At 38.0% G+C, this 21,690-nt stretch overlaps 1 protein-coding gene across 1 annotated transcript in view; it reads left to right on the top strand.

Annotated features, from left to right (window-relative positions):
* The window catches only part of Otogl (otogelin like), a 140,615-nt gene that overhangs the window by 9,255 nt on the left and 109,670 nt on the right, over window positions 1-21,690 (top strand). The window contains exons 5-12 of the mRNA XM_076920159.1: window positions 1,368-1,466; window positions 3,481-3,635; window positions 6,926-7,047; window positions 10,604-10,809; window positions 15,735-15,862; window positions 16,248-16,354; window positions 21,113-21,219; window positions 21,449-21,574. Of these exons, the coding sequence (XP_076776274.1) occupies window positions 1,368-1,466; window positions 3,481-3,635; window positions 6,926-7,047; window positions 10,604-10,809; window positions 15,735-15,862; window positions 16,248-16,354; window positions 21,113-21,219; window positions 21,449-21,574 (1,050 nt within the window). The remainder of the gene's footprint in view (window positions 1-1,367; window positions 1,467-3,480; window positions 3,636-6,925; window positions 7,048-10,603; window positions 10,810-15,734; window positions 15,863-16,247; window positions 16,355-21,112; window positions 21,220-21,448; window positions 21,575-21,690) is intronic.

Below are 21,690 nucleotides of genomic sequence, written 5' to 3'. Positions count from 1 at the left end.
TCCCAGTCAATGACCTGGTCCTTCCTTCCCCACTGTCAGCCTTTTGTCTTAGCAGTATAGTATTTCTGTTAAGCAGAAAGCTGGTGGTAGCTTAAAATGTAAGGAAACAGAAATAATTCTTATCATCATGTTTGAAGTCCCAGCAAAGTTTGATGTTTGCTTTTCAATAGAGTAAGCAGCTTTGTAAATACGTTTTCAAAAACCTAAATATTTAGACACCTACCCAGTGTAAGATAGGCATATCTCTTAAAGAAAAGCCACACTGCTTGTAAGTTCATGTGAAACATTTTCACCTGTATTTTGGTTTAACTTAAAACAGTTCCTCCCCCCTCCAGACCTCTGCCTCCCCCACTTAAAATTTACCCAGAGATTTGTAGGCTTTGAATTGTAAAGAGAAGTCAGTAGGTAATTTTAGGGGTAAAATGATAACAGGACTTTGCTCTGCTTGTATTTGGCAGACTGTGTTTGTTATTACAGTCAGACAAGTGTCTTCGCCAATGTGACATCTTCCAGACAGCCCCAGCTGTTAATATTTTCACAGTTGACTCAAAGATCTTCTCTGCTCCTGATGTGTAACTAGGGTCCTTTCAGACTGAACTTTGCCAGTTGCTATTGTCTTCTTAACAGAAGAAACGTTTTCACGGCGTTCCTTTGCTTTCTCAGTCTCACTCAGGAGATGACGTTGAGATTAGAGAACGCTTGTAGCAATTTGCTGCTTCTTTTTAATATATTTTTGTGGGGCAAGTTTTCCTTCCCTGAAAAAAGCATTTGGGAACCGAGAGGTGACTTTTGCTTCTGCCTCATCTTTGTTAAGCACCGATTTCCAAAGACTGGGTCATTTATAACCTAGCCTCAGTATTAATGGGCAAACTTCAGCTGAAATGTGTCACTCATCTCATCGAAGATGGGCGTTTCCCTTTGAGTTTTATGCTACGCTTGAGCCCTCCCTGATGTGAGCGAGGTCTGAGTTATTCTTCAGCACAGTGCTTGCTCCTGTAGGAAGGGCTGGTGGGAAGCACTCCAAACTTGGGTGCAGGGAATCATCTACAGCTTGGGCATTTCTGGTTCTCATCATCTCAGACAGGGATTCCTTACATGGGAACTTGACCTTTCAATTGCTCAAAAGGAGGCTAACCTTTTCTCTCAAAGTACTTCGAGATGTGAAAGCCTGTCTTTCTTGCTTCAGAGCACACATAATGAAATGAATAGATAGAGATTTGATGGCTTAATTCTTTAGCACCGCAAGGCAAAAGGCCCGGGTTCTGTTTAAGTTAACAGTGTTACAGTTAGTCCAAGCTCGATCGTGACATATTGTGTTTATGTGAGCTGATTCATGCCAGAAGATAAATTATTGGTTTGTCCCTCAGGTTCGTGTCCTCATGAATGCCTTAACGGGGCTTTCTGTTCTAAGACGGGTACGTGTGACTGTCAAATATTCCAAGCTCTCGGAACAAGGTGCCAGATTGGTAAGTTTCAGGAATATTTATGAGAGAATTATGGGATATGAAAGAGAACATTAAGTCATGATTTGGTTGGAAATGTTCATCCCCTGGGATTTGGGACATTAACTAGAAAGTTCAAAATTTATTTTCATCAGTTCGAAGTAATGTAGAAACATTGTAAAAGAAAATTGAAGTGTGTACTTGCCCTTCTCACCAATCTCTGTTTCCTCAAGGATATTTTTCCCTTTATTTTCTGCTATTAGCCCAGTTGAACTGTCTTCATTTATATCTCTGTTTTACTTAGTATATTTTTACTTGAAGTGTTTCTTCTTCGTGTTCCATTAGTTGGACATTAAATATGTAGATTAGAAATAATACTGAGAATTCTTTAGGTACTGGGGATAGGTTTTCATTTTTAAGTATTTTTATCCACAGTGTCTAAGGTAGGATCTTAGGTTGATAATTATCAGTGGATAATAGCCAGTATTTTACCATTTGCAAGACAGTATGTGAGGCACAAGGCAGGGTATATTTGAAGATGATATAACATGCTTCAGCACCCAGTGATACATAATAAATGGGCAATACTTAAACATGAGTGTTCTAAAGAAAAGTGCAGGATGTAAGACCCACTGTTGGGGAAGGCTGTCTTTTCCTGAGTGGGCCAAAGTTAGCCTGAGATGATAAATTTAGGTAAATGTTTCAAAAGGAGAGGAGATTAAGACTCCTCCTTATCTTTCAGATTTCCCTGGAGTATATCAAAACCCACCTAGTGACATTTTAGCAAATGTTCCTGTTTTTTACATTATTATAAAGTGAAGCATTTAAAATTGATGGTGATAGTGGTGGTGGTGGTGGTGGTGATGGTGGTGGTGGTGGTGGTGGTGATGGTGGTGATGATGATAGTGGTGGTGATGGTGGTGGTGATGATAGTGGTGGTGATGGTGGTGATGATGATAGTGGTGGTGATGGTAATAGTGGTGGTGGTGATGGTAATAGTGGTGGTGGTGATGGTGGTGATGATGATAGTGGTGGTGGTGGTGATAATGGTGGTGGTGGTGATGGTGGTGGTGATAGTGGTGGTGGTGGTGATGGTGGTGATGATGATAGTGGTGGTGGTGGTGGTGGTGATAGTGGTGGTGGTGGTGGTGATAGTGGTGGTGGTGGTGATGGTGATAGTGGTGGTGGTGATGAGATGACTCAGCAGGGAGAAGCCCTCGTTGCCAAGATTGGAGTTCTATCCCCAGAATCCACGTATGCAGAAGAAGAGAAGGAACTCCACAAAATTGTCCTTAAACACTTTCTTGCTGTAACACAATGTGACCCACCCACACCACACCCAACATGATGATGAATATTATCCACCACACAAACAAAAGTAGAACGGCATAGAGGGTTATCTAGAGGAGAGGCATGATCATAATAGATGAAGCCATTTGATTTAAAGTACATATTGTTTGAAATTTCACCAGTCTGAGGTCATCATTTTGAGATTCCTGGAAACTGAATGACTAATGCTTTCAGCTCCACTTTTCAGTCATGCATACACATCATTTATTTATTTATTAATGTTTTGGGGTGATCATTTATTTTTCTCTTTGGATACTACAAGGAGATTTAAAAAAAGAATTATGGAGAAGGGAGCATCATGCTGCCCGTGCTGTTCTAGAACATTCCATGGTGATCTATCTTTCTTTCCTGAGTCATTCATTTGCCAGGTCGTCATTACTGTATTCTTCTATCATTTTTCTTACTTTTCCTTTTTCCTTTCTTCCAGATTTGTCTCTTGGAAACAACAGGGAATTTTTAAAGTCCTTCATCACAACTTTTTATTTTTTTTTTATTTTATTTTTTTTTTGGAACTGGATTCTTTTTAAAAATAGCTGATGGTTCAATGCTACTTGTTTCTTTCTGTGCCATGGACCACTCAAAGGGGGACAATCTTATTTCAGTGAAAAATTACAATTTTCGAGACTGAACATTTTGAGATTGATGCGATTTATTTTATACTAGTAAATATTCTTTTATTTCTTTTCAGTCCCAAACATGGGAAGTGGCAGAGATGGGATTTGCAAAACCTGGGGACAGTATCACTTTGAAACATTTGATGGAATCTACTATTACTTCCCAGGAAGCTGTTCTTATATATTTGCAAAGGATTGTGGTAATTTGGAGCCTCAGTACACAGTATGGGTAGGTGGTACTTGGATTTAATTAATAAAAACAATTACTCCTAGAAAATAATGTATTTGAGAATATCAGACAAATATATAATAGACAAAAAATACCAATAGTAGTTATAGAACACCCAGGGCTCTAATCTTAATGGAATGGTCCAAATCTGTGGCCATATGGGGAGTGTCAGTTTACTGAGATGATGACGGGCATCTTAGCCACAGGGTTTGAATCTATGAGAGAACGTCTTACAAGCTGTGGGGAAATATGTGTTTACTACTATAGCAACTCTCATCAATATCCCTGACATTTGGGGTTTTATTTAATAATTTGGAAGAGGGTAGAGTCAGATATTAGTAATATCATTCATATTTTCTCCCTCCTTACTCTTTTGACTGAGATGCTCTCTTGTTTTAACTTTTTAAAAGTGCTATCCCTTGGGCTAGGGAATATAGCTCAACAGTAGAGCACATTTTTAGCATGCACAAGGCCTGGTTTGGATCCTTGGTTCCAAAAATAGATGGGTAAATAAAAATACAAAACAAAACAAAAGGAACCTTTTGTGTGCAGAGGAAACTGATGTTTGTTAAAGGGACCCCATGGATTGTGCAATTGCCAGGTAGATCCATGCTACCATCCAGCCAGCTCATACAACCAGCTGTTAGTTTCAGAATTCCCAAGTCCAGTGAATTCCTAGTAAATATCTCAAAATTCAGCTACAGTTGTTTTCCTGTGGTCTTTGTATCCCTGTAGGACTCTTCTTGACAGAGTATCTGTTTCAGGGAGCCTTTCCTTTTCAACCCTTGCTGCTGATACCCTTATCAGACTAGATGCTTCCCAGACCTGTCCACAGCTTGGGGTTTCTTCTCACCCCACGTCTTGTTTCTTAGATTCGATGAAAGGTCTGATGACCAGGGAATTTTGTCTACTTGTAGGATTTACTTTAAAAAAAAAACCTCCTGAGACCCTCCGAGCACATGGCCTGTGTTGGTGGAGGTTCCTGGTCCTGTGTTTGAAGCCCGCTAGACTTTTAACTCAGTGTCTAAAGGGGAAAGAGATGCTTGCATGAAAAATATGCATGGGAGGACAAGTTTGAAACCTTGATTGTAACTTGAAGGGCATTTCTAGAAAATGTGATTTATTTACTGATTTCTGAGTATTTGTCATTCAATCTTTTCCTTGCTTCTTAAAAGAAAAATAGTAATCTTTTCTTTATCCCCAGTAGTCTGAGATGTCATGATTGCACGAGGCTCAGATAGTTTGTCCTTCTCTCCATAAGGGGCACATTCATGGCTCACATCCTTTACTTTAGGAACATTATTTCTTCCTTTATTTCTTTTATTCCTTTTTTCTGAGTTCTGCTACTCATGCCTTGGAGTTCCGGAACTGAAGGATCTCTTCTTATTGATTTTTTCCCCCTATTTTGCATCATTTTGCTTTTTTTGTTCTATACTGTAGGAGCTTTCCAACTCATATATATTCCAATCTTCTGATGTGTTGTCGATGTTTAGCTATTTTTACTTAAACTTACTTTTTTTTCTAAACAATATTTAATGATTTTTTTTTAGAGTTCTTACATGCTCACTTTTCTGTCTGATACTAGTTGGTCTTCATGTGTATAATATATATATATATATATATATATATATATATATATATATATAACTTGTGAATCACTTTAGATTTAGAATTTAAATTATATAGATCACTTATTTAAAACAAAGAAAACTGGTATTAAATTTAATTATATAGATCACATATATTTGTTCAAAACAAAGAAATTGGTGCTGTCTCTTTGATTTCCTCTTTTCATCATTCCTTAGGTTCTGTCTTTTTTAGTATGGACCTTCTTCAAGTGATAAATGATCCATGGGTGTTAGTTCACGTTTGAGAACAAGTGTTTATAATCTGGTATGGGAACTACTGATATTTGGGGAGGACTTGTTTGTCTAATGTGAGGTTGAGCAAAATGGTCTGGTTTGATATCTCTCAACCTTTCCCCATTTTTCCCTCCAAAGAGGAACTCTGCAACAATTGAATGGGATTGGAGGGTGGGTTCTTGGAAATTGAGAACATTTTAGTCAAATTCCCACCCCCCTGGCTTCTGTATTTCTTGTCTCGTGTCTAGATCTCCCTTGGTTTTCTCTCATACTTCATCCTTTCCAGAATTTTACTGCCTTAGGGATGTTTTCCTTAGCCCGGCATCAAAAAATTTCTCCCTAAATCTCAACATGTATACTCCATGTGTTTTCTTTGTTGAATATTTTTTTCAGTGTTATTCAACACCATGTATTTTATTTCCATTTTGTACTTTTTCTCATTTTCTTGTAATGCAATATAAATTTAAGTAAGGCAGATATTCCATCTGTTTTGATCCTGCTTGTATCCCTAGAATGTGGAACAGAGTTAGATATATAAGAAGTGATTAATAACATTTACTACTTACACATTGCATTTATTTTTTAGTGTCCTATTATTAGTGATGTTCTTATCCTTTTTATATTTGAACTTTCTTTTCTATTTGTTTAGCTACCTACTTTTCTGTTACTTTGTGGTTTTGTGATTTACATTTTAGTTTTTTGAGCTTCTAAAATTAGTCTTGATATAAGGTAAGAGAATGTAATGTTCATTTTCTCTTTCCACCCAGTCTTCTACTCGTTTTCCTTATGTTATCGTTTTCCTAGTAAACTGGATTCCTCCTAATGTCTGAAGAAATAATTCTTTATTATCTTTATAATTTAGTTTCTCTTCTAAGGTATCTGGGAATAAAGAAAATCTATTTTATTTTAAATGAAGTCATGTTTGCTTTGTTAACACATATATACAGTGTGCTATTGAGCTTCATTCAAAGCTCTCTATGATAGTCTATAGATACCCTAACAGGAACATAAATAATAAAAATGTGTTTACTTGTGGTGTTTATGATTTTTCTGCCTAACTACTCTTTTCCCCCAGGATAAACCATACAGCTTCAGAAAATTACTGCTTAACATGAAGAGGTTACAGTGAGCTTACAAATATTCTGAGTTAAGTTGCATTTTATAAGATTAATTCTATTGTTCACTTTTGAGGTAATTATTTCTTTCCTCTTAAAAAGCATAGTCCTCATTTTGTAGGGTGCCATGGGTTCAATGATGCTGCAAGGTGGAAAGGTATTCTGTGGGGTTTAGTCAGCTCTGTGGATCCCTTTAGTAATTTCCTTTCTTTCTTTCTTTCTTTCTTTCTTTCTTTCTTTCTTTCTTTCTTTCTTTCCTCCTTTCTTTCTTTCCTCCTTTCTTTCTTTCCTTCTTTCTTTGTTTCTCTTCCAGGTCCATAACAGCCCCAAGTGCCTTGGTTCTGTGTATTCATGCTATCGCTCCATCAGCTTATTTTTTTCAAATCAAGAGGAAATCAGAATCTATGGACATGAAATAAGAAAGAATGGGCTCAGGTAAGATGAGGGTAAAATGGTCTATGAATGTGACACCAGAGATTAATTGAAAATTTAGATTTCTCAGACAGGAAGTGAATTACAGGGAGGAGGAAGAGAGGACTTGTTCTTCAGCTGAGTTTTACAGGAGTCTCACAGAGACATCATGCCTTCAGTGTACTGAAGCTCCCCAGGCAGCAAGGAATCTAGCAGGTTCACATCCTAGTGTGTATGATGCAGGTAGGTTTGCAGAGCTGCACACAGGAGCGCCGTGTTCTCCAGAGGGCATCATCAAAAGCTATCATTATGTAGTTCAAGTCTAATTAGTTTTGGCCTCTTCAATATTTTCTCTTTTCCTTTATAGCACAAGCTTACAAAAATTGGCTTTCTTTTTCTTTGCAAAGGATTTTGGAAGTCCTTCCAAGTCTGAGAGAATGAAGCTTGGGTGTCACTTGAGAGTTTCTATTGAAGCCCTGACAAAGACTCTGAGCCAGTAAATAGCTGTCCTTGTTGATAGATCAGTGCACCCACTGTGGCTTCCTGCCTGCCAACGATATGACCTGAGAGTTTTGGGGAAGGGTATATTTATGTTAGACAGATTTTGTACAGTTACAACTAGGAATCATGGGGAATAATTTCTTTTCCAATCTAAATAATTACAAAGACACTCAGTTTTAAACATTTCCTAGCCGAGCTATGCCAGGAAAAGTAAATAGTGAGATGGAATAGTTTTATCCAACATTCATAGCTAACTGCTGGGAGTGTGAGCCACGGGGTTCCTTGGGATACAGCACACTGATGCTTTCTCTCCATGAAGAGTCAGCCCAGGGCAGGGGCATCATTGTAAGAAGGGCTTTGAACAAAGCCTCAGGGAGTGCCATGTCAGTCCTGCAACCAGGAACAACCCTCACTCACTTTGGAAATTATTTTTTAATGCCTTTTCTTTTTGGTACAATGTCTTACCATACATCTCCTCTGGCCTTGTACTTGCTATGTAGACCAGGCTGACTAAGAACTCACAGGAGTCCTTTTGCCCTACCCCTCTGAGTGCTGGAGAAACAGAAGTGTACCAGAGGGCCTAGATTTCTGGGCATATTGTTTTCTTATCATTTTTTGTTATTTTATTTAAAGAAAGTTGTTTGTTTTTAAAGTTTTAGTTGTCAGTACAGATTTAAACAAGGACCTTAACAGAGGAGAGGACAGCAGTATATGCCAAGAATAGCATACATACTTATACAAATGTATTACACACATACACACACACACACACACACACACACACACACACACACACAGAGAGCAGAGGAGGGGAGGGAGAGAGAGACAGAGAGAGACAGAGAGAGACAGAGACAGAGACAGAGAGACAGAGAGCTGGAGAGCCAGGGACACACAGAAAAACAGAGAGATTCACACAGAGAGACAGAAAAGCAAAGAGACAGACAGAGAGACAGAGAAAGAAAGAGTATACTTGATTATTTTCTTATAAAAGAAAGCTGAATATTTGAATGGACAGATAAAGTAGTTAAGCATGCATTTCCTAGAGCTGAATTTACATGCTTTGATGAATTTTCATTTGAACTTTTAGGTAAGTCAACTTACAATGATTGTGTTTCATAAAATGAATTTTCTTCAGAAAAAATTTCAAGAACATTAATCATTTGTTAAATGGAAGGCATAATTGATTTCAATATTAAAAAAACCACTTGTCTAAGGAATTCCAGTTTTCTGATAGGTGAAGGGTGAATTTATTATTTGGCAGTGTTTCATGTATTAATTTCTTCTTCTTCTTCTTCTTCTTCTTCTTCTTCTTCTTCTTCTTCTTCTTCTTCTTCTTCTTCTTCTTCTTCTTCTTCCTCCTCCTCCTCCTCCTCCTTCTCCTCCTCCTCTTCCTTCTTTTTCCTCTTTATTCTCCTCCTTTTCTTCTTCTTCTTCTCCTTCTCCTCCTTCTTCTTCTCCTTCTCCTTCCTTTTCTCCTTCCTCTCCTTTTTCTTTCTTCTTCTCCTTCTCCTCCTTCTCCTCCTTCTCCTCCTTCTCCTCCTCCTCTTTCTCCTCCTCCTCCTCCTCCTCCTTCTTCCTCTCTTTCTCCTTCCTTTTCTCCTTCTCCTCCCTTCTCCTCTTTCCCTTCTTCCCCCTTCTCCTTCTTTTACTCTTCTTCTTCTTTTCTTCTTTGCTCTTGAGAGAGGTCCAAGGAGGTCAAATGTGTGTAGCATTTCCCTCCCTGGCTTTCAGTTCCTTGAACTATGAAGTAAGGAGTTTTGGTTTAGAAGTCCTGGGTACTTTCTTAGCACAAATATGAGCATTTCTGTCTGCTTATATTTTACTGTTTCCAGTTCCAATCTGAAACCAGAACCCCACACACTTTCTGCATAGAGTATGTCTTAGGCTCATTGCAGTCTATTTTCCTTATATCACCCCATCTTCATTAGCATCTTTTTATGTCATAAACAGGTAATCACAGATTCCCAATTTTCTCTTAAAAATATGTATTTAATTAAATTTGCATGGAAAGAGTCCTGACCTATCTAGTTGACTAACAGAAGCAAAACAAAATCCCCATTCACCATAGCTACACTTCCCACAGATTAGCATCTCATTAATGTAAAATATAACCATATTCAGTAGCTCTTAATGATAATAATATAAAATATAACCATATTTTGCATTACTATCATTAAGATCTACTATCTTTAAAAACAGATTTTTTTTTTTTATAAACTTGCAGACTCTAAAACGTAAAACATTCATGGCTATTTCATACTGACTTTTACTATGAACTCTTTGCATTTAGATTTTAATTATAACATTTTTAACTAGTCTTTTATTATCTAATTATAATACATAGTCACTTTGCTTATAACTATTTTCTATAAATATTTATATGTTAGAAAACCTTTGTACTCATGGTTACTATATATATATTATATAATAAAAGCTAGCTTTTCAAATTTGTTTTATGATTTGATAAATAAAAGCTAGCTTTTCAAATTTGTTTTATGATTTGAACCTGTTCTTTACTGCCCCATTTATAAATAAAAGGGGCACAGTGTTCTCTCGTTGTCTTTGTGACTCGCTATACTTTTGCAATGCCATTTTGTTAGTTTTCTTTGGTTGGAGATAAAATGAAATTAAACCAGAACCCAAGGGCACCACATATTTTGGCTATTGTTTTTCTGTACTTCAGAACTATTGAGCAGAATTTTTAGATTATCTTTGACTCTCGGGATAAAAAGTATTCTTTAACCCTCACTATTCCAAATACATAGAGCCAGTTTCCACACTGAAAAGGCCATACTTAATTTTCATGGCTGTATATTTCTGGTTTTTGAAACAACTACTAAGTTGTAAACATTAATTCTACATCAGCAGAACTTTAGTTTTTTTCTTTTGCTTAAATAAATTAAACTTGTTAATAATGTCGAGATTTGCTATAGAATGAAACCTTCGAGGTTCTCACCACATAGCTTATTTATTCTGTGTAAAAATTTTCCATTAATCGTTACTCATGTGATCTTGAAAACACAGCATGTGTAACTTTAACTTGACAATAGTTCTCGCATCCCATTGCTCTGTTTTCCAGTTTATCTTTGCCTCAGACAATTGGGCAGGTCCACTTTGAGAAGCTAGCTGACTACATTCTGGTGAAGACGACTTTTGGATTTTCCTTGGCTTGGGATGGAATATCGGGAATTTATCTCAAACTATCTGAGGAGCACAGAGGGAAATCATGTGGCTTGTGTGCAAATTATAATGGCATTCAGTCAGACGACTTTGTGATTCTGCAAGGTAAGAAGCTAGAACACGAGAAAGGAGCGGACCTTTTAGAGTTGTCTTTCTTCAGCCAACAGCAGATAGTACTCAGAATACTTGACTGGTGGTGGAAAATCCTTGGCTACCATTTGTCCACTTCAGTGCTTTTAAGAGGAGGTCAAGATGGAAAACATTTTCTGGTTACTTGCCAACATTTGCTAAGTTAAGATGCAGCATTTGCTCACATAGCCAATGTTAATTGAGCATTTAGTTTGTAACAGGAGTGTCATGGATACTAAATATACAGCTGTGAGGTCTTGGGAACAACAATGAACACAATGAGCAATTCCCCATCCTTGCAGTTCATGGTCTAGTGATTTAAACTTTTTGGCTTGAATGTGTTTACTTTAGGAGAAAAGACATTTTGTACCCAGTTTTGACAGTATAAATTAAAATGACTGGCAAATGATAGTTTTGTAGAGATGATGGAATGAAATCAGGATTGCCCACTTGGCAAAACAACTGGCATGATTTCCTGGTTATCTATTGAATCTAAGGAATGAAACTCTCCTCAGTGAGCCACTAGTTACAAAGTCCACTTCTGTTTGGAGACTACTGAAGAATAAGAGAATCACAGGCATATCTATGATTCATGTCCACATAAAGAGACTATATAGAAAAAGAGCATCATTCTTAGTACCAGTGGACCTGGCCTGAGACCACGTTTCTACTCTTACATATTTCTGAAGTTGCATCATTGAATCTTTCTGGTGCTGTGAAAGAGGAATATAGGAATTTTGGACTAATCGAGTAATCAGTGATAGTAAAAATGTACCTTATTGTTTGTCATAATGTTTATTATGAGCATATAGCAACACTGTTGCTAACTCTCATGCCATTTTGTATGGTGTTTAGCATTTCTTAATTTTACAGCAAAGTCACAGCCTCCAGTATAATATATAGCTGTCTGTTGATTCTATTAGAGTTGGTTTAGATGTTATTATAATTAAGCACGATCAGATACAATTGCTAACAATTGCCTTTAAACTGGTTTGTTACAGAATATTGTTCTGTATTACAAACTTAGTGATAACTGTCTGTATGCTGTACTTTAGTGGATGTTGAGAGAACATCCCTGAGTATGCATTTTACAAGTCAGAATGTGGTATAAAAATTCTGCTTTGCTATTTGTTACACTTTCTAATGTTAATGATGTGACAGTATACGTTTTCATAGAGTGTCAAGGATTAAGGGATACACTTCTCATAAACACGTAGATGGCCCATCACATAGATAATACTCAGTTCATGTTATTTACCTTGTGATTGTCTCCAGGTATCCCATAGGAGTGGAAACACGTCTTTGTACATTTTTAAGACGGCCTCAAACACTTTACTCTCCCTCCATGGATAATTTATCATCAAGATTTGTTTACCAAGAGCTAGATTAGAGAGCCTGGCTCCAATGAGTCAATTTTCTCATACATAGAAAGCAATAATGGAAACAGCCCTCAGTGCCTCCCAGTGCGTGAATATCTAATGAGAAAATGTAAATGGAAGTGCTCAGAAGTCCGTGAGCACAATAAACATGAACAGGATCAGCAGCAACAAGAAATGGGACTTGCATCCATTGGGTATTGGAAATGAGAAAGCTTACAAATTTGAGTCTTGAGACTCTGTTAGTTAGGAAGGAGTGTTTGGAACTAATGCCAATCAATCAAATGGTTGTTCTTGATTTGATTTCCCTTCTGATCAAAATTTCCTGAAAAACATAATCCTCAGTCCAGTTCTTCGTGTGGGAATTGGACAAGGTTGCTTTGAATGACTTCTGCCAGGACATTCAGAGAACCTGGTGTGGAGGCGAGGATAGAAAACAATATCTGCTCTCGTTAGAGTCAGGAAGATGGACTGGGCACCCGTGTGCAGGGACAGTCCACTCAGGAGTTCTGGAACAGGGAATGACTTTAGGCAGAGAAGTATGTGAAGGGACCAGGCAAAAGGTTATTAGGTGAAAAGCAGTTGGGAAGACCGACAAAGTCAAACTGAATTAGGGCTGGGCTTTCGGGGGTGGGGGAGAAACAGACTCTTGGATGTCTGTTGCAAAAGAGCAAAGAAAGGCAATTGGCTCCTTCATAATCTGGCAGATAGCACAAAGCAAAATCATTTAAAATAAGTTGTAGGGACACAAAAAGAGCATGGTCTTTTATTTCCTCCCAGATTGTAAAAATACAGGAGAGTTTCCAAAGGCAAGCTTGATGCCTTTGCCTCTAAGGTGTCTGGTGTTTGCTTAAAGCTCAGCACGTGCTCTGCTGATTGGATCAAGAGTTGGAGAGTCTGATGAAATACTATTGATTATGCAGTTTCCCAAGAGTAATTAAAAACTATTTCTTGTGTTCCTTCTTATCCTTTAAAGATGACTTCACAAAGCAATGTGACTTCTCACAATCTTTGTGCGAGGAGGAAGAACTTAATTTGTTGTCTAGCTGAGGAGCCCATGTTCCTAGCTCATGTCTTTATCTTGCTTCGCACCAACACAAAGGTCCTGCTTTACTCCTGCTTTTCTCAACTTGATAACTAATAGTAATTCTTCACGACTGCATCCCAATATGCTCGCTCAAGGCATTATTCTACTTAGAGCATCTCCCGTAGGAAGCACTGTAATTTAGGTTTAGTGGGCTTCTAAACTAATACATATGGATTTAAAGCCTTACTATAAATGACATATATGGCTCTTTTACTAGTACAATATAGTAGAACTTGTTAAACACTTGAATCAAAAGCTAATGTAAACTCTAGTGCAGTGGTTCTCAACCTCCCTGATCCCGCCACCCTTTAAAATAGTTCCTCATATTGTGGTGACCCCCAACCATAACATTCCTTTCGTTGCTACTTCATAGCTGTTATTTTGCCACTGTTATGAATTGTAATGTAAACATCTGATATGCAAGATATCTAATATGGAACGCCAAAGCAGTTGTGATCCATGGGTTGAGAAACACTGCCCCAAGTCATTGCCCGGGCTGTTTTGTTGAAATGAGCGGGACGTTTGAAAACATTTTTTTTTTTCTTCAGACTTAAAAATAAGTGTTATTCATTTCAAATATGGCATGTATCTTTGAAATGAAATATGGCTATACCAGTACTTAAGGAGTATGTTAGGACTTTATCATGTTCAAATAAGGATTTTAGAGCAGGTTTTGTTCAGTGTGTAACCTAGCCAGCAATTCCAGAGATCACAAAGGAAGCCAGATATTCTTGTAAGATCAAGAATGTAATTTAATAAATATTGAACATTCACCTACATTTTCCATTCATTTATTTGGTAAGTATAGTTTGAGCATGGACTACGTGTTTGATATTAGACAAAGGATACAAGGATAAAACGGTAAAGCCAGTCTCTCACTTATTGTAATAGGTGAGATAAATAAGGTGACAAATTAAAATATGATTTTTTTTTTGGTGAGAAATAACAGCTTTGACAGAAATTGGGAAGCAAGATAAGAATAATAGACTAGCCAGTGTTGGCAATGATCTGAAAATTATATTTAGTCACATATATATTAGTCACATTAAAGGACTTTTAAATGAAGCAAGGAAACTGACCAACCGAAGAGTGCTTCCTTAAAACGTGTTTATTTTTAAAACCTTAGGAATTGAACCCGGGGCCGTGCACATCCTAGGGAAGACCCCTGTCACTAAACTACATCGCAGCCTTCTTTTTGTTTTGAGGTTGGGTCTTGCTAAATTACCCAGACTGACCTTGAACTCACTTGTAGCCAAGGAGAGCTGTGGGCTTGAGATCTTTCTGCTTAACGTCTGAGAAGAGTGGTTTTGTAGGAGCAGGAGGTCCACGAAGACACGGGGCCCTGGATTGGGGATGAGAAACTCCCAGAGCCACAGTGACTGGAGAAAGCCGTGGAAGAACTAGATAAGGAGGAGGAGTTGGGGGTGGGCCTGGCAGGTGCTCACCCTGCACACACTCTCAGGCTATCGGGGGAACTTTGGAATGTTAACAAGGAGCAAAGCATTCCTGTAACCAGCATTTGCTAGTAGCTCACACATACTACCACCTTATCATGAATGTGCTCAGGAAGAGCAGGGAAACTTTCCGCTTGAGATTCGGATGCATCAGCACAGTTGTCTCCACCATCAAGTCTGGGTGGCCGACAATTCAAAGCTCCAGTCTGAAATCCTTCTGTCTTAGAGATTTGAGATCCAGCCTTATCTGAATGTGGGGCAGGATTAATTCCCATATCTTGTCTTGAACTTATTTAAAGGCCAGGTGGTGAGGCAACTTAAACCTGATCCATTACAGGCTGTTCACCGACTGTTGGATCATATGGAAAGTCTTAAATACTTCCCCTTCATTATTCTGGGATCAGTTAGGTTTCTTAATATGGGGGTGCCTTTATATTGTGTTTCAATCTACTGTCGATAATGTTTAGATAAAACTGATTCACTTCTTAGATTTGCTTTTGTTGGGTTTTCTCTAGTCTCACATTGCCCCATGTGTGTCTTCTGCAATGTTTTTATGATTTCGATACAAAGTGGAAGAGAACTTTTAAAAAAAAGTATGCATGTGTTTTGTGTGTGTGTTCGTTTGTGTGTGCGTTCATACACGTGTAGATGGGTATGTGTGCACATTAGTGCATTTACATGTGGAGATCAGAGGACAACCTCAGGTTTTGTTTTCAGGGACACCATCCACCTCCCTTAAAACTCAGTCTCTCTCTCACTGTTCTGGAACTCATCAAGTATGATTGACATTCTGGCCAGGGATTCATCTTTCTTGGCCTCCCCAGCATGAGAATTCCAAGTATACACTGCCATGCATGGGTTCCGCTGATCAATCTCCTATTCCTGTGCTTGTGTGGCTGAGACATCTTACCCAATCAGGAGAATAATTTTTAATAAGATTTGAGAAAAATGACACTAATACAACTCTATGTCTGAATGCAATAGAGGACTACACAGAAGACATTGCTATGTTTGCAAATAGCTGGCTGGTGCTAACTCCAGATGATGCTAAATGTGTACCCACTCCCTCAGACTTTCCAAATCCATGTTCCAGTGGAATGCCAGCATTTGAGGTAAGTTCAGTATATATAAAAAAAATTGAGCATGTTGGGCTTAATACTAATCTATTTTTGCATATTTAGCATTAAGCATTTTAGTGTAAATGCAGTATAATGAGATTATTGAATTCCGATTATGTAATTGCAATATGGAAAGACTTCACATTAATTTCAGAAGTAGGAGAGATAATGGAATTTATCATTACAGCAATTCATCTAGAAGATACATAGCTTGAAAATTGTTCATTGCATCTTATAAGTGTAAATTGTCTGCCCTTTCCTGATGAGAACAGAGAGTTCCGCAAGTAGATTCATACCACGTGGAACGGGCATACTCATGTGCCAGTGAAGTTTCTAATGATTGGCATCTGCTTTTTTTTTTTTTTTTTTTTTTTCACAGGCCATCTTCTTCAAGTGCCAGATATTGTTACAGTTCCCCTTTCTGAGCTGCCACGAATACATTGACCCATACTTATATATTGCCAGCTGTGTTAATGATCTGTGCAAGTAAGTGAAACAATTAGTATTTGCAGTGCTTTCCTCACATCCCCCCAAACCAAGGACAGATATACTTCTGTAACATGGCTTTCAGCAGCTTGCCACAAAATGTGAAATGTAAAGCCCACGCTGGACTGACAAGTAGTTGTGAGAAGCTGACTAACAGGTAGTTAACTGTTTTACATAGAAGATGCCAAATCTAATAGCTTTTAAATATTTCGTGCCACTGGCTCTTTTTTAGATTCTAGAGATGTCTATAGAAACATCTGTGCAATAATGTTTAAAATCCTCAAAATAGAGCAACGTTATAAAGGAAACTAATGGAATAGTCATCTAAAGAGGTAAAGAAATCAACTTCTAATAGACGTATTCCTGGAGGGCGACCCCATATGAAGACCAGCAGTCTCAACAAACCTGGACCTCCAAGATCTCTCAGATACTGAGCCACCAATCGAGCAGCATACATTAGCTAGTCTGAGACCCCTGACACATATACAGCAGAGGACTGCCTGGTCTGGCCTCAGTGAGAGGAGATGCACCTAACCCTTGATAGACTTGAGGCCCCATGGAATGGGGAGGCCTGGTGGGGTGTGAGGGCATGAAGACATCCTCTTGGAGATGGGGGAGGGGGAAAAAGGAATGGGATAAGGAACTATTGGAGGGCAGAACAGGAGGGGGATAATGACCGGACTATAAAAAATGACTAAAGATAAAAAATAATAAGAAAAAAAGAACATATATTTAATATTTAATAACTGCTTTAATTTGACACTACGAGGAGTGCAAACGATAATTCGTAATTCTCCAATTATTATGTGAAGTGAGAACACATGAAAAAAATAAGTGAGATATGTTGCTGATGAAAATCACATGTTGCTAATAACATAACATTGTGACTTGAAGCCTTCATGTACAATTGAAGGAAATGCCCAATTCCAACTGGAGATGACTAGAAAGAAACCTTCAATGTTTTTCTCTCTGTGGTCACAGTTTGCTTTATGCTGAGGTCAACAACATCCAGAATTGAAAATTGTCTAGGCAACAAACTGATCATACTATGTCTATCATAGATATTATAAAAAAATTATCTATTGTTGAACCCTTTTAAAATTTTGCTTATTTTCAGTTATCAAGTACATGTAATTAGTCATCTTGAAGATTTGAGGGTACTTCACAGAGTTTTTTGTATATTTGAGTATTTAATGAATGCCAAGAAATAAAAATAGTATGCTTGAATATTTTTGTAGAACAGCTGAATAATTTTTGGTCAAGTAAAACCAGCTGAAGTTTTGGTAGCTTGTTATGATCTCCACTTTCATCAAAGGTAATTTTTAAAAAGGAGAAAGAGTTCTGAAACTATGTTACCTGTGAATTCTCTTCTTTAGATTGATTCTTTGTTATAAAAGTATATTGAATGTACTGATTTTTCCAAATGTTAAGGCAGTGAATGGCTTTACAGCTTGGCTTTGAGTAGCGTGCAATCATGTCCTGACTTATGTAGACAGTTTCCGGGTCCAGGGCTTCCTATATGAATACAAGGCTCTCAGATAGCTTCTCTTCCCTAACAGTGCCCACTGGCCTCACTATGCTTTTTTGAAACATTCTTCTCTCTCTTTGTAAAAAGTAAGCACTATTTGTTTTGTCTTTATTCTTTTACCCAAGACTGCCTTTTTCCTTTTCCAGATCCACAAAGGTAGGCATGTCGCTTGTTTCACCCTTTTTACAGAGTTAAAGGGGTATTATCTTTTCTACAGTGGCTTATGCCCATTTTCTAAATGGCTTTGTCATACCCATCTCTAGCACCCACTTCTTTTTGTAGGCTGAGATAAAGTATCTTTTGGTAGATTCAGGAAAGTCATTCTCTATTTATTAATTTGGCTGCTTCAATAGGCCAAGTGTCAGTGGATAAAATTAAATGGAATGTTTATACTTCTCTCATTTGAAAGTTCAAGCCGTAATTGCTCTTGGATTAACATCTTGGCTCTGCTCCGTAAGCTTCACAGTGACTCTGCAGTCTTGTTGATACATGATGTCCTTGCATTATTCTCAATTTCAAGACCTAACCTGGCTCCTAGCTCTTATGTCTTCATGTTAGCTGTCAGAAAGGGTAACATGAAACTAGCATTTCTTTTAACCTGGAAGATGGATATACATCCATTCAGCCCACATCCTAAGCCTTTTGGACCAGAATGTAGAAACATGGTCATACCCAGAGGCATAGAAGGCCAGCAGTGTCTTTTGCTGAGTATCTATATATCCAGGAAAGACGCAACATTCTAAAAAGAAAGGGAAACTGGAGATTAACTCAATTCTCCCCTATATCTACATCATACAAACATTCAATGAAAAATTAACATTTATTTAAAACTCCGATTTCCCTTTCTCCAGGACAAATGGATCAGAGCAGTGAGGTACAGAGTTACCTTGTAGTGGTTTAAATTAGCTGACCCTTAAGACATGTGTTTGAGGTGGCAAGACAGGGTTAGGGGCAGGACAAGCAGGTCATATGAGAAGAGGGGTATTGTGTTTGAGTTTAGAGGTGATTGACAAAATGGAAGGAGGACATTCCCAGAATATGCTTGCACTTCTTCTCACGTTTCAGAGCACACCTTCCTACCATCTTTCTGTCCTTCTTTTCTTAAGTAGCAAGCGAATGATTCTTTTCTTTCCCACTGTTATGGAAATGGTTCAGAAGGATCTTATTCAGTGAAAAAGTGAACGGTTTGAAAACCCATCCATTTCTTGCTTATATTATGACACACTGAAGTTGACTTGACATCCACCATTTTTTTTCTTTAATGTTTTCTTTTTTACAGTCCAGTTTTTATCCCTGTCCTGGCCTGTACACTGACTGCTCCCCATCCCATACCTCCCCTCCCCCGACCCTGTCTACAAGAGGATGTCCCTCTCCAATCCCACCCCACCAGACCTCCCTACTCCCTGGGGCCTCAAGTCGCTCAAGGGTTAGGTGCATCTTCTCACACTGAGGCCAGACCAGGCAGTCCTCTGCTGTGTATGTGACTTGACACCCATCTTTGTGCTGACCAGCTAAGCAAAGTTGACACACATGGAAACAGAAACCATGTCCACGAAGTCTTTCCTCTGAAAACCTAAATTCTGTTGGGGTACAGAAGGAGATTTCCAGCCATGTCATAAGGTGCTAGCCACACTTGTTTGCTAGCACCTTGTGACAGAAACACAGAGATTACAGACTGCATACAAGGCTCCACACAAGAGGTAGTGTTTGGACGGAAACAGTGCAATCCTTGTAATTATAGTTTCCTGGGTTTGCTTGCAAGAACTTGGCAGCAAAGAAATTACTTTAATTTTTGGCATGTCAACATCAATTGAATTAGAAACAACTGTTATTTAATGTTTGCTTTTCCTCATTAGAGATAACATCCAAGTGGAAAATAAGTTCATTTTCTCTCAGTATTTAAGGATAATAATTTCCTGTTTGCCTGATTCTGATGCTTTTCATCAGGGGCCATAAGACTATGCACCTAGCATGGTTCCAGGAGCAACTAACTCAGGAAAGGACAGACATTTTAAATATTTGTTGCATCACTTGGCAAGCCGCAAAGTACTTTCAAAATCAATATTAATTGTAAGAAACACGTGCACATTTTAAGGTTAATATCTCCCAAAAACTCGACAGTTTTTAACATACACTTCTTTTCAGAAAGTCTTTTCTATTTGCACTCTTGGAATTTTCTGAGCTCCTGAAGTTTATGTGGACAGGTTTCTCCAATCGCCTTCTAAAGCTCTTTTAATTAGACTAGATAAGCTAGTTGGTTTCAATTACAGTAGCGCAGAATAAGGGCAATTTGAGACCGTGGCTTTTCTAACAAAGAAGCAAAATGTTAAGAGTCACAAAATGAAACATTCTTAAGGTCATTATCTTTTCAGATGCTTAACTATCCAATTTTGAGTATGGATCAGGTTGAAAACCAAGCTAGCAACCTTGTTATAAACCTGTTTATTTTGAAAGCGTCTCGTTAATCTGCTCTGGGAACTGGCAGATCCCACGAGAAATGATTGTTTAGAGAGCTTCTGAAGTGATTACAAGAAAAATAATTAGAGATAATTTACTTGCGGCAATATTGTAAAACTGTCTAGCCTCAGTGAAAGAGCTCGAAAATCTCCTTTTAAATCTCACATTGAATGTTATTTATGAAGTCCCTCAAAAATATTTTGGACTGTTATGGCAAGAACAGCTACAGAACGACTCTGATGCTTAGGAGAACCACAGACTATTGGGCAATTCAGTATGAGGTGTTTGGAAAAAAAAATGTTCATCTTTGGTATTCTTGTAGAAATATAAATTTATGTTTTTAACTTCATTTAAATTTTTATCTAAAAAAATTAATGATCATTAAATTCTAGAAGGTCTAGGATGTTTTGTGTAGAAATAAAAATACATATAAAAATTTTAAAAATTGAATTATAAAAAATTTTCATTATAGTTTTTACTTGACCCATAGAGAAAGTATTAAGACAGTGCAGAGGATTATGATAAAGGTGTTGAACTAAATTACATCGTACTCAATTTAGGTAGGTATAGTCATCTAGGATTTCTTGTATACGTGATTTGGACATTCTTGTCTCCTGTGAGATATGTCATGGAAGACACACATTCTGACAGGAGCTAATATCAGTGTATTCGCCACACCCCCATTTTGCTTTTAAGAATCAATGGCTCCAAGGTAGGATTCTGTCTAGATTCCTATGTGACCATGCTGTTTTTTTTTTCTTCATTCTTTTTAGAACTGATGATGATGAGACTTACTGTCGGGCAGCCACTGAGTATGCTAGAGCCTGCTCCCATGCTGGCTTCCCCATTCAAGACTGGAGGGATGACTTCCCAGCATGCAGTAAGTTTGCCTTTTTCAAGCCATGTATTTTACAACAACAACAACAAAATCAATTTTGTCCTAGAATTCAGAATTCAGTTTACCTAGCTTCTCAAAACTGATATATCACAAGCTTTTTTTTTTTTTTTAAATTTGTTCCTATATTTGTAAACTTACATATTTCCTAAACATTCTTATTTGAAAGAAAGATGATACAATTGACTCACAGTCCACTGTCTGGCCATTGCAGCTGATAAATGTGACGACAGCTTTGTCCACCGGGATTGTATCAGTTGTTGCCCACCGAGCTGCACGTTTGACAAACAGTGTCTCGGGAGCAGTCTTCACTGCCTTGACGGGTGCTATTGCGCAGACGGTAAGCACCTCATGAAGAAAGCATGCCTACACTCCTCTAAAGTGCTACTCGGTTATGTGAAGAACACATCTTGGTCTTGCTGTCCATTCCCTAGACATCAGAGCTATTGCAGCTTG

This window comes from Arvicanthis niloticus, chromosome 22 (assembly GCF_011762505.2).
Source record: "Arvicanthis niloticus isolate mArvNil1 chromosome 22, mArvNil1.pat.X, whole genome shotgun sequence".
NCBI classification, from domain to species: Eukaryota; Metazoa; Chordata; class Mammalia; order Rodentia; family Muridae; genus Arvicanthis; species Arvicanthis niloticus.
The sequence above is the reverse complement of the archived record's forward strand: the minus strand, read 5'-3'. Positions and strand labels throughout refer to the sequence as shown.